General features: G+C 46.5%; 1 protein-coding gene across 14 annotated transcripts in view; it reads right to left on the bottom strand.

The window, feature by feature from the left end:
• maptb (microtubule-associated protein tau b) overlaps nt 1-13,735 on the bottom strand; it is a 60,322-nt gene that overhangs the window by 21,721 nt on the left and 24,866 nt on the right. For 11 of the 14 annotated variants that reach the window (XM_015362203.2, XM_015362211.2, XM_015362213.2 and 8 more), the window contains 5 exons: nt 12,557-12,625; nt 10,927-10,980; nt 4,078-4,133; nt 3,135-3,320; nt 1,152-1,290 (listed from right to left, as the gene is read on the bottom strand). In XM_015362203.2, coding sequence (XP_015217689.2) covers nt 1,152-1,290; nt 3,135-3,320; nt 4,078-4,133; nt 10,927-10,980; nt 12,557-12,625 — 504 coding nt within the window. The remainder of the gene's footprint in view (nt 1-1,151; nt 1,291-3,134; nt 3,321-4,077; nt 4,134-10,926; nt 10,981-12,556; nt 12,626-13,735) is intronic. The other 3 variants (XM_015362210.2, XM_015362216.2, XM_015362217.2) reach the window with 2 other exon arrangements.

The following is a 13,735-nucleotide window of genomic DNA, read 5'->3' as shown; positions in this document are numbered from 1 at the left end:
TCACGGGACCGGACGGTCCCTGGTTTCTTCTCTGGTCCAGTTTTGAAGCTGCTTTGTCACACAGGGACAAATATCACACACACCCCGAGTCATTCTGTTGTGAGGAATTGCAATGAAGAGCATTCCGTTTGCAACTAATTTTGTAAACGGGACAAGACCATTCCAGCGTATATACGTCAAAGTGAAACTGGCAATCTTTGTGCAAAATTCTTTACGACGGTGAAGTTTCTTTTCTTTTTAGTGAATAATGCCAGCAGGCGTAGCACCCTGCAACTCATTGCTGGCAGCCCGCTGAAGCTCAGCAGGTCTGAGCCTGGAGGGGAGACCTCCTGGGAAAAACTAAGGTTGCTGCTGGAAGAGGTGTTAGTGGGGCCAGCAGGGGGCGCTCACCCTGCGGTCTGTGTGGGTCCTAATGCCCCAGTGTAGTGACGGGGACACTATACTGTAAACAGGCGCCATCCTTCAGATGAGATGTAAAACCGAGGTCCTGACTCTCTGTGGTCATTAAAAATCCCAGGGTGTTTCTCAAAAAGAGTAGGGGTGTCCTGGCCAAATTTCTTATTGGTCTTTACCAATCATGGCCTCCTAATAATCCCCATCTCTGAACTGGCTTCATCACTGTTCTCCTCCCCACTGATACCTGGTACTGGGAAGAGTACTGGTTCATCATCCAGGTGGGGCTGCACACTGGTGGTGGTGGAGGGGATCCCCATTACCTGTAAACCACTTTGAGTGGAGTGTCCAGAAAAGTGCTGTATAAGTGTAAGCAATTATCATTATTTTAGTTTTTAGTGGAGTATGGATTTACAGATGAAGTTAACTGGATTGGCCTTCTTTGTATGCGCTGCATCAGCATTTACACCTTTGCAATGAATCTTGACATGGACAACACCTTTCGGCCAAGATCTGAACCAAGAGCTGTAGTGGCAGTATAACAGCCTGGTTTTCCAGCAGAGAAAGGCACTTAATCCTTCACCTCATTCCTTAATATACCCCCCAAAGACTGCACTCACTCCACCACATCCATCATCTCCTATTTCATCTGCTGCTCCTCTTGCAATCAGACGGACGCTCAGAGTGGTAACCGTATCCTGAAATAATCATCCATTATTTTCTATCGATTGGGGAGTGTTGTTGCAGTATGAGCTCACCAGAAGAAGCTGCAGGCATGCCTGCCAGGGCTCCAGAAGTGGGGGTTTTCGCTGGGATTTTGGACCCGGGAGCCTGAGATCTAGCGCCCCCTGCAGCCTTGGAGGCCGGGCTCCTCACTGCACCCTTTGCTTCGGCACCCTGTCACCAACAGGAAACAGCGTCATTGCTGGCATCTCGCCTTGCAACCAGACAACACGCATGCTGTTGGCAGTTCCACTTGCAAGCGGTTCAGGTACCATGTTTAAGCATTTATAAACATGTATGGCATTTATGAAACAAGGAAACCGGGAGATACACAAAGAGACAAAGGTATTTCTATTGTTATTGTTGTATTGTTGTAATTATAATTGTGTCCTATCTTGTGAAATCTTCTTAATTATTGTTGTAGTCTTCTTATTTATTGTTATTGTCATCCTGTAAAGCGCTTTGAGAAGCCACCTTTAAAGGCGCTATATAAAATAAAGTTTATTATTATATTATTATTATTTTTTACTCCAGTCAGAACTAGGCAATAAGGCAGTGATGGGATTTAATTCCGCACAGATATTGTGGAAGAATTAGAATGTGGCCACATGCCAAAGTCTTAAGCAAAGACATTAACATGTAAGTGCAATGCCGTGGCCAAACACCCAGCTTAGGGAACTTTCAATTTGTGGGTTAGTTTCTACGGAAGCTTATTAACGCAAGGGAGAAAAATAAATGCGTTTATACGAGATAGTATTGCGTTTATACAAGGAAAGTATCTCGTTTCTACGACAAAATCATTGCGTTTATATGAGAAATGCATCTCGTTTACACGCACACTAAACGAAATACTGTATCGCATGTGGCCGCCTTTGGAGGTTGTGGGAGCGGTCTTACCAGCGTGGTGAATAGCAGGGACCGCAGCTGTTGGACTGAAGGGAGATTTCCCTTTAGCTCAACTGGCTGGGTCCCTGTTGAGTGATGCCAGAGGCCCGGGTTCGAATCCCCAGCGGTGGGGGGCCGACCTGAGGCGGCAGCGGCGAGGGCGCATACCCACAGAACCCCAGAGCGCTACAATACCATCCCATACAAACGAGATGATTTTTGTTCTCCGTGGCGCTAATAAACTTCCGTAGATTCCCCCCGGAGGCTGAGCTGAGAGCTCCTGCACGTGCAAGGTGCCTTCCTCACTCAACAAAGCTCCCTCTCCTGGGAGTGGACCCCCTTTAAAACAAAAAGGCCTCGAACGTGTTCAAAACCGCCGGGGTCCCCCGAAATGAATGAAGGGCGTGGCAGCCGAAACAAATCTGACTGGGGTGTCCCGTTTACGAGAAAAACGGCAACAACGAAATAATAAGGTAGCGAATTCGCCGCTCCCACCCCAGTTCGTCCCCCATCGCATGGGCTCGAACCTGGGTCTCCGGCATCACCTGACAGGGGTATTGCCGGCTGAGCCAAAGACCTTCCTCAACCCAGCCGGCCGACCTCCCTGTTACGCGCAGGGGCGTATTTGTTACACTTATAACCCCGGTGGTGCATATGCACTGGCAGTTCTCCCCCCCCAGGCAGGGGTGAACGATCACTGGCGTGTTGCACTCCGGCACTCGGACCCCGGGATCCCCATTACCTGTAAACTGCTTTGAGTGGAGTGTCCAGAAAAGTGCTATATAAGTGTAAGCAATTATTATTATTTTAGTTTTTAGTGGAGTATGGATTTACAGATGAAGTCAACTGGATTGGCAAAGAGAAGCCAAAGAGCGGAGACTCCGATAGGCAGGAGACGCGACACAGATATCAAGGCACGGATTCGGCCGCACAGCGCCAGAGCACGTCTGTTTGCCTGTTTGTCCTGGGCTTGATTTCACGGGGGAGAGGAAGAAGAGAAGGCGGGCGAGGGGATAGGGTCACTACTGGGTTGCGGAGGGGAAGCGGCAGCAGGTGAAGGAAAAGGACAGCGACGCACTGACAGGCAGACGACTGCCTTGGTCTCCCAGCTGATGCTCTCCTGGCGTACTCACCCGCGGCTTGGCATCGCGGGGTCCTGCCCCGGGCTTACTGGTCACCGAGCCGAGTCTGCTAGCGGGGGAGGCCGCAGTGGAGGACGTCGGGCCGGGAGCGTTTTTTTTCGGGGGGGCGGTGGTGACTGAGGAGGGTCGTTTTGGGGTGGAAGTGGGTCTAACTTTGGTGGCAGATGTTTGGGGGGTCTTTGCATTGAAAGAAAAAGCAAAAAAAAAAAATGTAACCAAAAAAACCAAAACAAAGCAGCAAAAACATAAAGCCAACGACAGGTGGATGACAAGTCAAAGAAACGCTTCTGCGCTTCTATATGAAACTGAAAAAGTGGATGAGAACTCAGCAAGGCTGGTATAGGAAGTTGCCTGTCACGCACTGAAAAGGTCAGAATGAGGACTGAGTCTGGAGAATTGTGCAGGCAGGAGGCCGTAATCGTGCCTGTTTTGATACTGGATTATCATCTCTTCCCGAGTTATGCCTGCCAACAATTTCAAATACCATCCCTGCAAAAATAAAACCATGCACTGTGAAATTAAAATTGGCAAAACGGCAGAAATCAAATGGTTTTTGAAGCAAATGTAGTCAGAAAGAAATGCCGGCAATAAGGATGAGTGGACTGTGTCATAAATAATGTCCCCTGCTCACTATTCTCAGTTATCCATCTAGTACCATCCTACTGGGTCCAGTAATGTGATAGAAATTTGGTGCACAAAAGTCGTAAGGTGTGAAAACACAGGGACTTCTGCTTCATATCTCTGTACAGTTTAGCAAGCTGTTCTAGGAGTAGAAAATCAGAACGAAAAACTGTCCCGTTTGGACCTCTTTAAGTCTTTTAGTTGAAACGGGAAAGAACCACACTCAGGAGATGAAGATACCCACGCAAGACGGACACGTCTCTCAAGAGCTCACTCCTCTCACTTCAGACAGAGGCTCAGCCAGGTCACCTACCTTCACTTTTACATCAGCAGGAGTGTGTTCTTTTTCAGCTTCAGCCTTTGCTTTAGCTGGGGAGGAAAGCACAGCAGGAGAGTTAATTCTTCACTTGGAATAAACGCACAGATCACCTCCAGGTAGAAATGTTTGGCGCCCATAAATCACAGAGCTTTATCACAGCTAAGCCTTTATCACTTGTGCGGCTTTCTCAACAGTCCAGCCAGCTGTGCTAAGGAAGTTGTTAATCACTGAAATTCAAGAGCAGTTTAGGAACAGTCCTATTATTAAAAAGGTGTCTTTTTTTTTGAAAGTGCGTCAGTCTGTGCACTGATAAAAAGGTCCATAATACAGCTCTAGTGGGAATCGTTCAGAACCGAATAACAGCAATTACTGCTTCACAGCATGACTGTCTGGCTGTTATTTAAGCTGTCAGCTGAAAATAAATCAGAGACTTGATCTCCCAGACCTAAATTCTTCCAGGTTCAATCTCCATGTTTGTTTACGAAAGTCACTAACAAGCTTGTAAAGCAGATGTTGATCTTTACTGTATATTGTACTGTATGGTACTGAGTTCACTGTATGTATTCACTCTATTTGAAAGAACAAATGTGAACCGAAAACACAATCTTGGGAATCATTCTTGAAGAGCACAGCTTTGGAGTAGCAGGTCACTGAAAATGTTGAAAGAATAAATATTCTCTTATATTACAAGAACTAACAGCTGAGGTTTTAAACCAAGGGTCAAAGTCTTTGGACTATAATATTTAATAGTTCAGGTGGGGAGCTGCATCAGCATGCGTAGGCTGCAAAGGAACAAGTAACAGGTTTATTCCAGGCTGAAAAGAGAAGAAAGAAAACACAACGTTTCGGTCTGGGAACACCTTCAGGTGTGACTGGGAACACCACACCTGAAGAAGACTCCACGGCCGAAATGTTGTGTTTTCTTTCTTCTCTTTTCAGCATGGAATAAACCTGTTACTTGTTCCTATAATATTTAATGCTTATTATTTTCACTCAAGTATGTGCCGGCAATCTGTGATCACAGCACTCAGTATTCTGGGAATACTGGCCCAGCCACTGTAGTAACTGGCCACTAGCCAGTGCACTAACACTCAGTCCTTGTGTTTAGAGTTCATAACAGCTTCAAATTAAGACAAAGCACAATCTCCTGTTCCTGAATCCAGGTTTAAGAAGATGGGAATCTATATCATCTGAGCAGCAAAATGAAGTTTTACATTTCAAAGTCGTTGTTTTTACAAAATGCAGCATAAAAGCTAAACCAGTTTTTACTTGCCCAGAGGGGATATTAATAATAACGGAAATCAGGGCATTATTTCTCAGCACCGGAGCATAAAATGTGTTTTTCCGCCCTTATTTTTCAGCAGTGTAATAAATAGGCTATACAGCAGGTTAGCCGCAGGTGTACACACACGGGGAAAAACTGGTTCTGAGCTGTTGTGCAAAGCCATGCTGTGAATATTACAGCTGTTGGGCAATTCCATATTAACACAGCTCACGTTTTTGCTGCCGTGCTCGGCTTGGAATTCAAATCAGTTTCAGACATTTTAGAAACAATACAATTAGTGGCGGATTAACGAACAGGCTGGCAAAGGCTGCAGCCTAGGGGCCCAGATTGATCAGAGGCCCCTGACTGGCTAGAATTATTGTTATTGTAATTAATACGACCGACATACAGGTTGTACGTGCCGGCTGCGGCGCGGTGACGTCACCGACCTCCCCTGCGCATAACAGGGATATCGGAACCCGAATTTGTGACGTTATTATTAATTTTGTAGCGGACATGATTTAAAAACGTTAAATAATTAAAGAATCGATGACAGGTTAGATGCAATGGGTTTGCAGTTCAAATTTATTTCGGCGGAGTTTATATCGCGGTTGTGTCTCTCAGTGGGGTCTCCTCTGGTGCACGTTTACGGAGCTGGTAGTGACGCGCCTGACTCACACCTGCGGGTCGGGATAAAAAAAAGCCGACCTGCACCATCACTAGTGGCTAGCGTCAAAATGGGTGATAGAAAATATGACAGTGTGGCGCAAAAACGAAAAGCACAGCATTTAAAAGAGCAGCGTGAGTCGGATCTACTTAAAAACATCCCCACACTGGTTATTTCAAGTCTGCTGGATCGTCATCCACTCAGCCTGAGTCAGACCCCGAGTTTACGGCTGCCCAAGTAGTATCTATCAAGACTGAATCACCTGGCCCTGATGCCCATAGGAAGGTAAGAAAACCTTCTCAAGGTAAGAACATGCTTTTTTTTGCATTGCTGTTTGGTCCGTTGCCCGCATCTTTCGTGTATTGACCGATCTGGGTCTATTGGCTGCAGTGGACTGGCGTGAGTTGGGAGTGTCCCGTGATTGTTGGTGCTGTTCTGGAAATGCGCTCGCCCAGGGTGGTCACTGGCCTCTGCTGTGTTGATCTTGTTGTTGTTGCATGTGGTCGGCCTCAAAGCAAGCGTGCACATGATTTCTGTTGTCAGCAACAGATTGGCTTGGAATCTGATTAATTGGTTGCGTTGCTGTATTACATTACAGGCTATAGGAGTGTGTGTGTTCCCTAAGTGTGCCGCGTCATATTCCGTTTGAATCGCCGGTAGCAACCTCTAACTAGGAAAGCGTCACTGAATTATTACAGTATTTTAACACGCTTTTTTCTTGTAATGGGATGGGTAGGAGGGGAATACACAACCTGTAGCCTAGGGGCCTCTGATCACCTTAATCCGCCCCATTTGGCGATTGCAATTTCCAATTTATTTCCTATGTAAAAATACACGTCTGGGAAAATGAAACACCAGCTGTCTTGTTGCTGGTGTCGCCAGTCAAAAATGTACCGTGTTTGTGCTTTATTCGGTCATTTCCCCAGTGTTGTTGCAGTTGAGGCAGATAACACTTAAATTCCAGAAGACAGATTGGTCTCATATTTCTTTCACATTCTAAAGAAGTCTTGAAATGCATGCCTGCACGAGACTTGAGTCACTTAACCTCTTTAAAAGGCAAAAGCACTGACTGACAGGTATTCCAAACAAGAGCCTGAATAAAACTATCCTATTTTTTGTTCTGCTATCAGTTCACTCCCTAAAAGTGGTCTGTGTACAGCTGATAAGGGTAACAGTTAAAATTAAATGTCACTGGTGCATGTATTATCAGAAGACATTTGCTGTTGGACACAGCAGACTAATAAGGAATCGGAATTTAAGTTTTTGACATTCAAACCCCTAATGAAATAAACAGGAGTACTTTAAATTGCAAATTATTTTAATCTAAAAAGAATCAGGCGTACATAATAAAAATGTCTGTACAGAACGATGTTTAATTTTCTATCTCGGATGAATAAATACTCGTGGTGTGAAAAAGCAGGAAATTATTTTTTTTTAAGAGCCCAACATAATGAAGAACACATTCTGTATGTTTAACAAGATATAATTGCTCAAGAAGAAAGATTTGTTCATCTGACTTCAAAAGCTTTTAAACGTGTAGATTTAGATATGGGACAATAGTTTTCACAGTAGGCTAGAGGTATCTCTAATGCTTTGTTCATCTGAATGACATTATAAATTGTGTCCAAATCAGAGGTGTCCAATTCAGGCTTAACTGGGCCACTGAACAGCTTCTCCCAGCTCTTCAGATGCTGCTGCTTTAAAAAGAGAGCTTTAAAACCTGCAGACACACCAGCCCTGCAGAATCAGTAGACACCCTGATCTAAGATATTGCAGTGAAACATGTCAGGACTACATCCTAGACAGTACGCCAGGGTACTCAGTCACATAGAAGCACAATTTACAAGACCTAGCTGAACCTATCCAGCATGTCTTTATAAGGTGGAAGGAAACTGGAGTGTCTGGAGAATACCCACAGAGGAAGAACATGCAAACTCCACACAGAAAGTACCCCCATCCCAGAATCGAACCCCGGACCCCAAGAAACTGTGAGGCAGCTGCGCGAGCTGCCATTCCACCATGCTGCACCAAGAACCTCTCCTTCAGTTCCAAAACTCGAAGTAAAAAAGGTTTGTGGGAGGAAAGGTGAAGCAAAACACTGAATGGAAAACTCATCCATGCCTGCAGCAATGTATATCCAGCAATGGTAACCGTGGATATCTACAAATCAAAACCATTCTCATAACCTGCACAGCTTTCACAGAAATCACTTGTATTAGGAAAGGTACTGCAGTCATGCCATGCGATTTCAGGGAGAACTAGTGACTTATTTAAAGGCAAGCATGATGGAGGCGATGTGGAATGGTTAGAGACAGGCACAGAGACATGCACGCAGCCCCTGTGACGTAACAGCCCAGGAAACGTTTAACAACAAGACAGGGCACTTCACCGAAAACCCAAGGACAGGACAGCCAAAGACCGGGAGAGAGAGAGAGAAAGAGAGCGCAAGAGAGGGACAGGAAGAGAAAACCAGTCGCCACAAGCTGGAGTTTTTTTTTTTTCTTCTTCTAAACCAGACAGATTCATTCGCAGATGGGCTTCAGAAAGGGGTGCAGCCTTAGCTGAGCTTGGTCGCTTTTCAAAAACGATCTGTGAGACAGAGCTGGGGGCGGGGAGGGGGGAGGGAGTTTAAAACGATTAAAAACAGACCTTTTCCGTGTGCGACTGGAGCACGTGTTTGTCTTGGCGGGGCAGCGTCTTTCGGGCCCCTTCTTTGAAATTTGGCTGCGGTCCTGGGTGAGGAGGCCACCCCTGCTTCTGCGGGAGCCTTAAAGGAAGAAGGGGAGGCAGACCGCTGGTTGTCTCGGGGGTCTCCAGCTTCCATTTTGGGGGCGACCCCCTGGGCTTCAGGCTCTTCTGACACCACGGAGGTCGCGTCGGACGTCGCCGAGCTGGGGGGCTGCGCCAACTGAGCAGCCTGCACGGTGTCAATGAGGTCTTCATCCGTAGGCGCCGTATAATCAGTGGGGGCCACACCAGAGTCGCTTTCCTCGGCGAATTCCGGCTCGGTGTCTTCCCTACCGGTTTCTGCTGGAGGTGTGCCTTCCGTATTTGAGGTCGGAAAATCCCAGAAGCCGCCCGCTTCTTCCAGCTCGGACTGTCGGCGGCTCCCCGAAACGGCCTTTCTCTCGCTCGTTTCCACGTACGGGGAGATGGGGGATCCCGGAGAGGCGGCAGGGCTCGCTTCTCCCTTCCACAACGGCTCAACCCCGTTTTCCTGTCCAGGGCTGCCGAAAGCCAAGCCGTCTGGACCCGCCGGGCCATGGGGCTCAGCGTAATCGAAAGAAAGGACCCGTCTCCTCTCTTCCTCGGAGGGAAGGGGGAAATCTGGAGAAGACTCCGCCTGCTGTTGATCGTCGCCTGGCAAATCCTGCTCTCCACGGACTGTGGCCTCTTCTGCTGCCCTGAAACCACGGTCTGGAAGCTGTTCTCCAGCGTAGACGAACCCATCTCCCCTTCCTTCTTCCCGGGTGAGCTCGGCTGTCATGACGTTGGGCTCCCCAGACTCCGAGACCTGAGGATCTCTTTCCTCTTCGGACCCTGACAGGCTGCGGCCTGCCGAGATGTCACCAGACGGACTTTCTTCCGGCTCGCTTTCGCGCCGTTCGGCTGGGTCAGGAGAGAGGAGCAGGGGTCTGCCTTCGGGGTGCCGGACAGGGCCAGAGGGGCTCAAAGGCTGATCTCCCTGCACCCCCTCTTCCTCGGCGAAGCCCCAGCTAGCGCCCTTCGAGCTGGGCCGACCAGCTCCGGCTGTGAAATCCTCTGGTTGTTGAAAAGTAGAATATTAATCATAGCCACAGGGAAGACGGAGGTTAGCAGGAGTCACTCTCCCGTTGGACATTAAGTGCAAACAAAAAGAACGAAAGAAAAAGCGAAAACCCCTCCAAAAACACATCCATAGACAACGAGACGCAGGAACACAACACATAAAGGACACATAAAACCAAAACAGTCTGCTGCCTTTAGGCACACACCCCTACCAAAAGAAATCGGATATTTAGTTCAAACTGGAAACCAAAAACTAGCCTGCAGGCACTTTTATAGGAAGCAACGATATGCCAGCTGTTTCGCCCATTTCCCCCTTTTGCGAAAAGATTTCAGCGGCTTCATGAATTCGCTGATGACCACAAAAGAGGCACGTCTCTCACGCACCAAACTGGCAAACGCGTTCCTGTTCATAAAAGTGCCGTACAGTTGGAGCTACAAAAAGGAACGCAATCCACCGGAAAAAAAAACCCAACCAAAACAAAACATAGGAGTACGCAACAAAAAGTAAACACTACTTAAAAAAAAAAAAAGCATTGGAACAATAATGAAATTCAACCTCCGAACCTGGATTGGATTAGCAATGCCAGAATGAACTGCAATGAAAATGAATTAAATGCAACACTGGCTGCCACAATGTCTGCGTGCAGATGGCATTCTGAATAGAGAAATCGGTTCTTGGTGGTTGGCACTTTAATGCTGATAACCAAAAGTGAGTATTTGATCCCCGTTCCCTCCACCTAGAGAGTTTGGTTCTCCCACTGGGATCAAGAATGAATTCTGCATTCGCTTTAAACCAATACAATTACTTCACTTTGGGTTAATGTGGCTCTTTATTTGCATGAATCAGAACCTAGAATCATAGCTTTGCAATGCAGATATTTAATGTTGTTGCCTTTAAGCCACGCTTGGATCACAGCAGTTCAGCCTTGCTTTAGATATTCAGAAGACCGTCCATCTACAGATTTGCAACCTAGATCTAGATAATGAGCAGGAAAAGCACTGTATTTCTGTAGATCCTATCCTGCAATCCCAGTCCTACTGCTGCTGTAGTTCTGTTCTCAATAGGTTTTAACAAGAAGGTAGTCATTACGTTCAGCGCAATCTCGACAAGGAGCTACAGGACCTAGAGGAAGTCTCATCATACCTTGTCCAGTCGCTGGGACAGGGGGCACTCCAGCACTGCTGGTTCCTCCTGGTGCTGTTAGGAAATACAAGCAGAGAGAGAGATAGCACCATGTTAAACATCGCATCATGTGGAAGCATTCAGGAGCAGGCAAACTGCTGGGCCCACAAGCAAAAACGCAGGCTCTGGGATATGTTTAGCTGCACAAACAAGGTAAGGACATTGCAAAAGCTTTAATTGCCCATCTGAAGCTGTACATTTCATCCTTGAACAAAGCACACCCGCCCCGGCTTGCAAACCTAGTCATTTGGGCACAAACAGCACAGTTTAATCTGGACAGGTGGACAAACCAAAGAGTGACTGCAATCAGCACGACTGCTTCTGGATGCTTGAACAACAGGGGTCTGGACATACAGTACTGACAGCTGCGAGGAGATTGCTAATGCATTCCCCCCCATGCATGATGGCTACATGAGAATTAGCACACAAGTTCAATTTATTACCCTACAGAAGCACTGTTCCAGTTTTGGTTTCTAAAATGAAAGAAAGCCCCATTTAAGGTACCACAAGTAAACACAGGATCAAGGTTTAAGTATAAATCTCTCCCATATTCACACCTTACTCGTATTTTTAGGGATTTATTTTTACAAGAAAGGATGCATGTCTTACAAGGGAAGAAATATAGTAAGTGCTGTTGCTTTTACAAGTAAAATTGTTTAAACATAATGCTACTACCTGTCATAAGCCGTATTATAACACCGTGTGCTTATATTATATACTGCATATAATCAGAATGTGCTTCAATGGAATGATGGTTTTCGTGAGAAGCAGTTAAATTATATACTGTATACAGGTGAGTGAGCAACGTCATTCTGTGGAGATGGGGGTGACTGACGCATGTATTTGGTGTCTCAATGTTCTCAAGCCAACGAATAGAATCCACTGTGCCCAGTGCAAATACTGTAACCATATTCTCCATATCATTTAACACCCCTTCAGGTAAACCTTTCAAAAATTAGTGACTGCTGGAAGGAGGCAGATTAGCCTTCCCCTTCGTTTCCTCTAAAAGGAAAAAGCAAAGCAAAATCACTTTGGAAATCTCATTTCTGCTCTAATAATGTGCTCTCATATCTGTACTCTGTACCTTAACTCTGGTCTTAACTGCCATATGAGGTGCGAAATAAAGATGGGTGATTATGATGCTGACGAAAGAAATACATTGGGATTTGCGTTGCCCGCGGACATGAGGTTGGCTTTGCAGAGGTCACACAGTGTTTCAGGAAGGATAAGGTCACTGCTGAGTTCTTTTGAGGGGCAGAGCAAAGCACAGCAGTGGCAAAACGGAGACGATTCTATGTTTTGCTAACAATCATATCGTCACTATTTAAAGCTGGCTTTGCACCAAGCAACTGCAGCGGCCGGAGGAACTGCTGGCTAAAATAAAGCACTGGGAAAGCGAATTGACCCATTAACCTGCACCAGGATGCAGAGTTCACACAGCAGTGATGCAGCAGCTCTCGCCCAGGGATCTCCATGCAGCAGCTCAGAAGCAGTGGGTACAGCACAAGGCTACAGGAAGCAGGGTGGATAACTGCACAGCTGGAGCTAAAGAGCTGTCTGGATAAGCGCCACTGCGAGAGCTACTCCTGACCTGTTTCCTCCGGTACGTTCTCGTGATCCTCCGCTACCAGCGCGCCTTCTGTTGATGGAGCCGTTGCATCTGTTAAACCGACAGCGTTAACCTTTTACACCCAGTTTCTTTTTTTTTTGTTGTTGTTGTTGTGGTGGGAATACCCTCTGAAGAATGGAGCCAGCAGCGAAGAGGGAAGAGCAGCAGGGCCAGACTCAGTCACGCCAGCACGCTTCAGATGCGTCTGGCTTTGCAAAAGATTCGATTCCGGGAACCAACACTTAACTCAAGGAAAAGATTTGCAACCGGCAGGTCAGAGGGAGGTCAGTATACCATCTCTGCTGTAGACAATGAGGAACACCACCATTCTCAATCCTTCAAACCCATTAAGATTCCTTGAGTCTGGAGGGAAGAGTCGAGCATATTCCATCCAGCCAGCTTATTTGTGCTTGCTCCATCACAGGGCATACAAATACACACACAGGGTCAAGTTGCAGAAACCAGTTACCCTGGCCAGTATGTCTTTGGGAAATTGGGAGGAAATTAAAGCAAAACCCAGTGGGATCATTGGAAGAACGTGCAAACTCTCCACAGAAAGCATCCCTGTCCAGGTTCGAACCCAGGGCCCAAGAGTGGAGAGGCAAGAGCACTAACTGACGTGCCATCACCCTGCACGGTCCGAACACGTCATGTGCAATTAATGACACCCACCAACAGGCTTTAAGATCAAACCACTGCACACTATAAAAGCTGGGAAGAACAAACAGTATTGCATGTGAGACTTTCTGAGATTGAAAGAAAGTTAGTCGGAGGTAGCAAAAGGGAAATCAAAAACCTATACAGAGAAGATGGGGGGGGGAAAAAGTAATTGTAATTGAAAACAGCAATGTGGGAAATGCCTGGGTCAGTGTTGCATGACTGCTTCTTTAAGGAGAAACAGCACAAGAGCTGCAGCTACCCTTGTTGTAGGAGGTCCAATATAGCGTACAAAAATCCCAAAATAGAGATGTGAGCAGAGAAGTTCAGTCCTACAAGAAACGAAAGAAGGATCTAAGCAGCGGGAGAAAAAGATTACATTTAAAGAGTTTAAAAGTTATCAACAACAGTGTTGAGAAGCTATGGAGGCAAGCAAATTAGTGCTGAATAACAGCGCTTTGATCCCTTCTTCATTTCCATTGTTCTGCTAGCCTGCAAATGGGC

Source organism: Lepisosteus oculatus, chromosome 28 (genome assembly GCF_040954835.1).
Source record: "Lepisosteus oculatus isolate fLepOcu1 chromosome 28, fLepOcu1.hap2, whole genome shotgun sequence".
In the NCBI taxonomy this organism is placed as follows: domain Eukaryota; kingdom Metazoa; phylum Chordata; class Actinopteri; order Semionotiformes; family Lepisosteidae; genus Lepisosteus; species Lepisosteus oculatus.
Note: the sequence above shows the minus strand (reverse complement) of the source record. Positions and strands in the feature narration are given on the sequence as shown.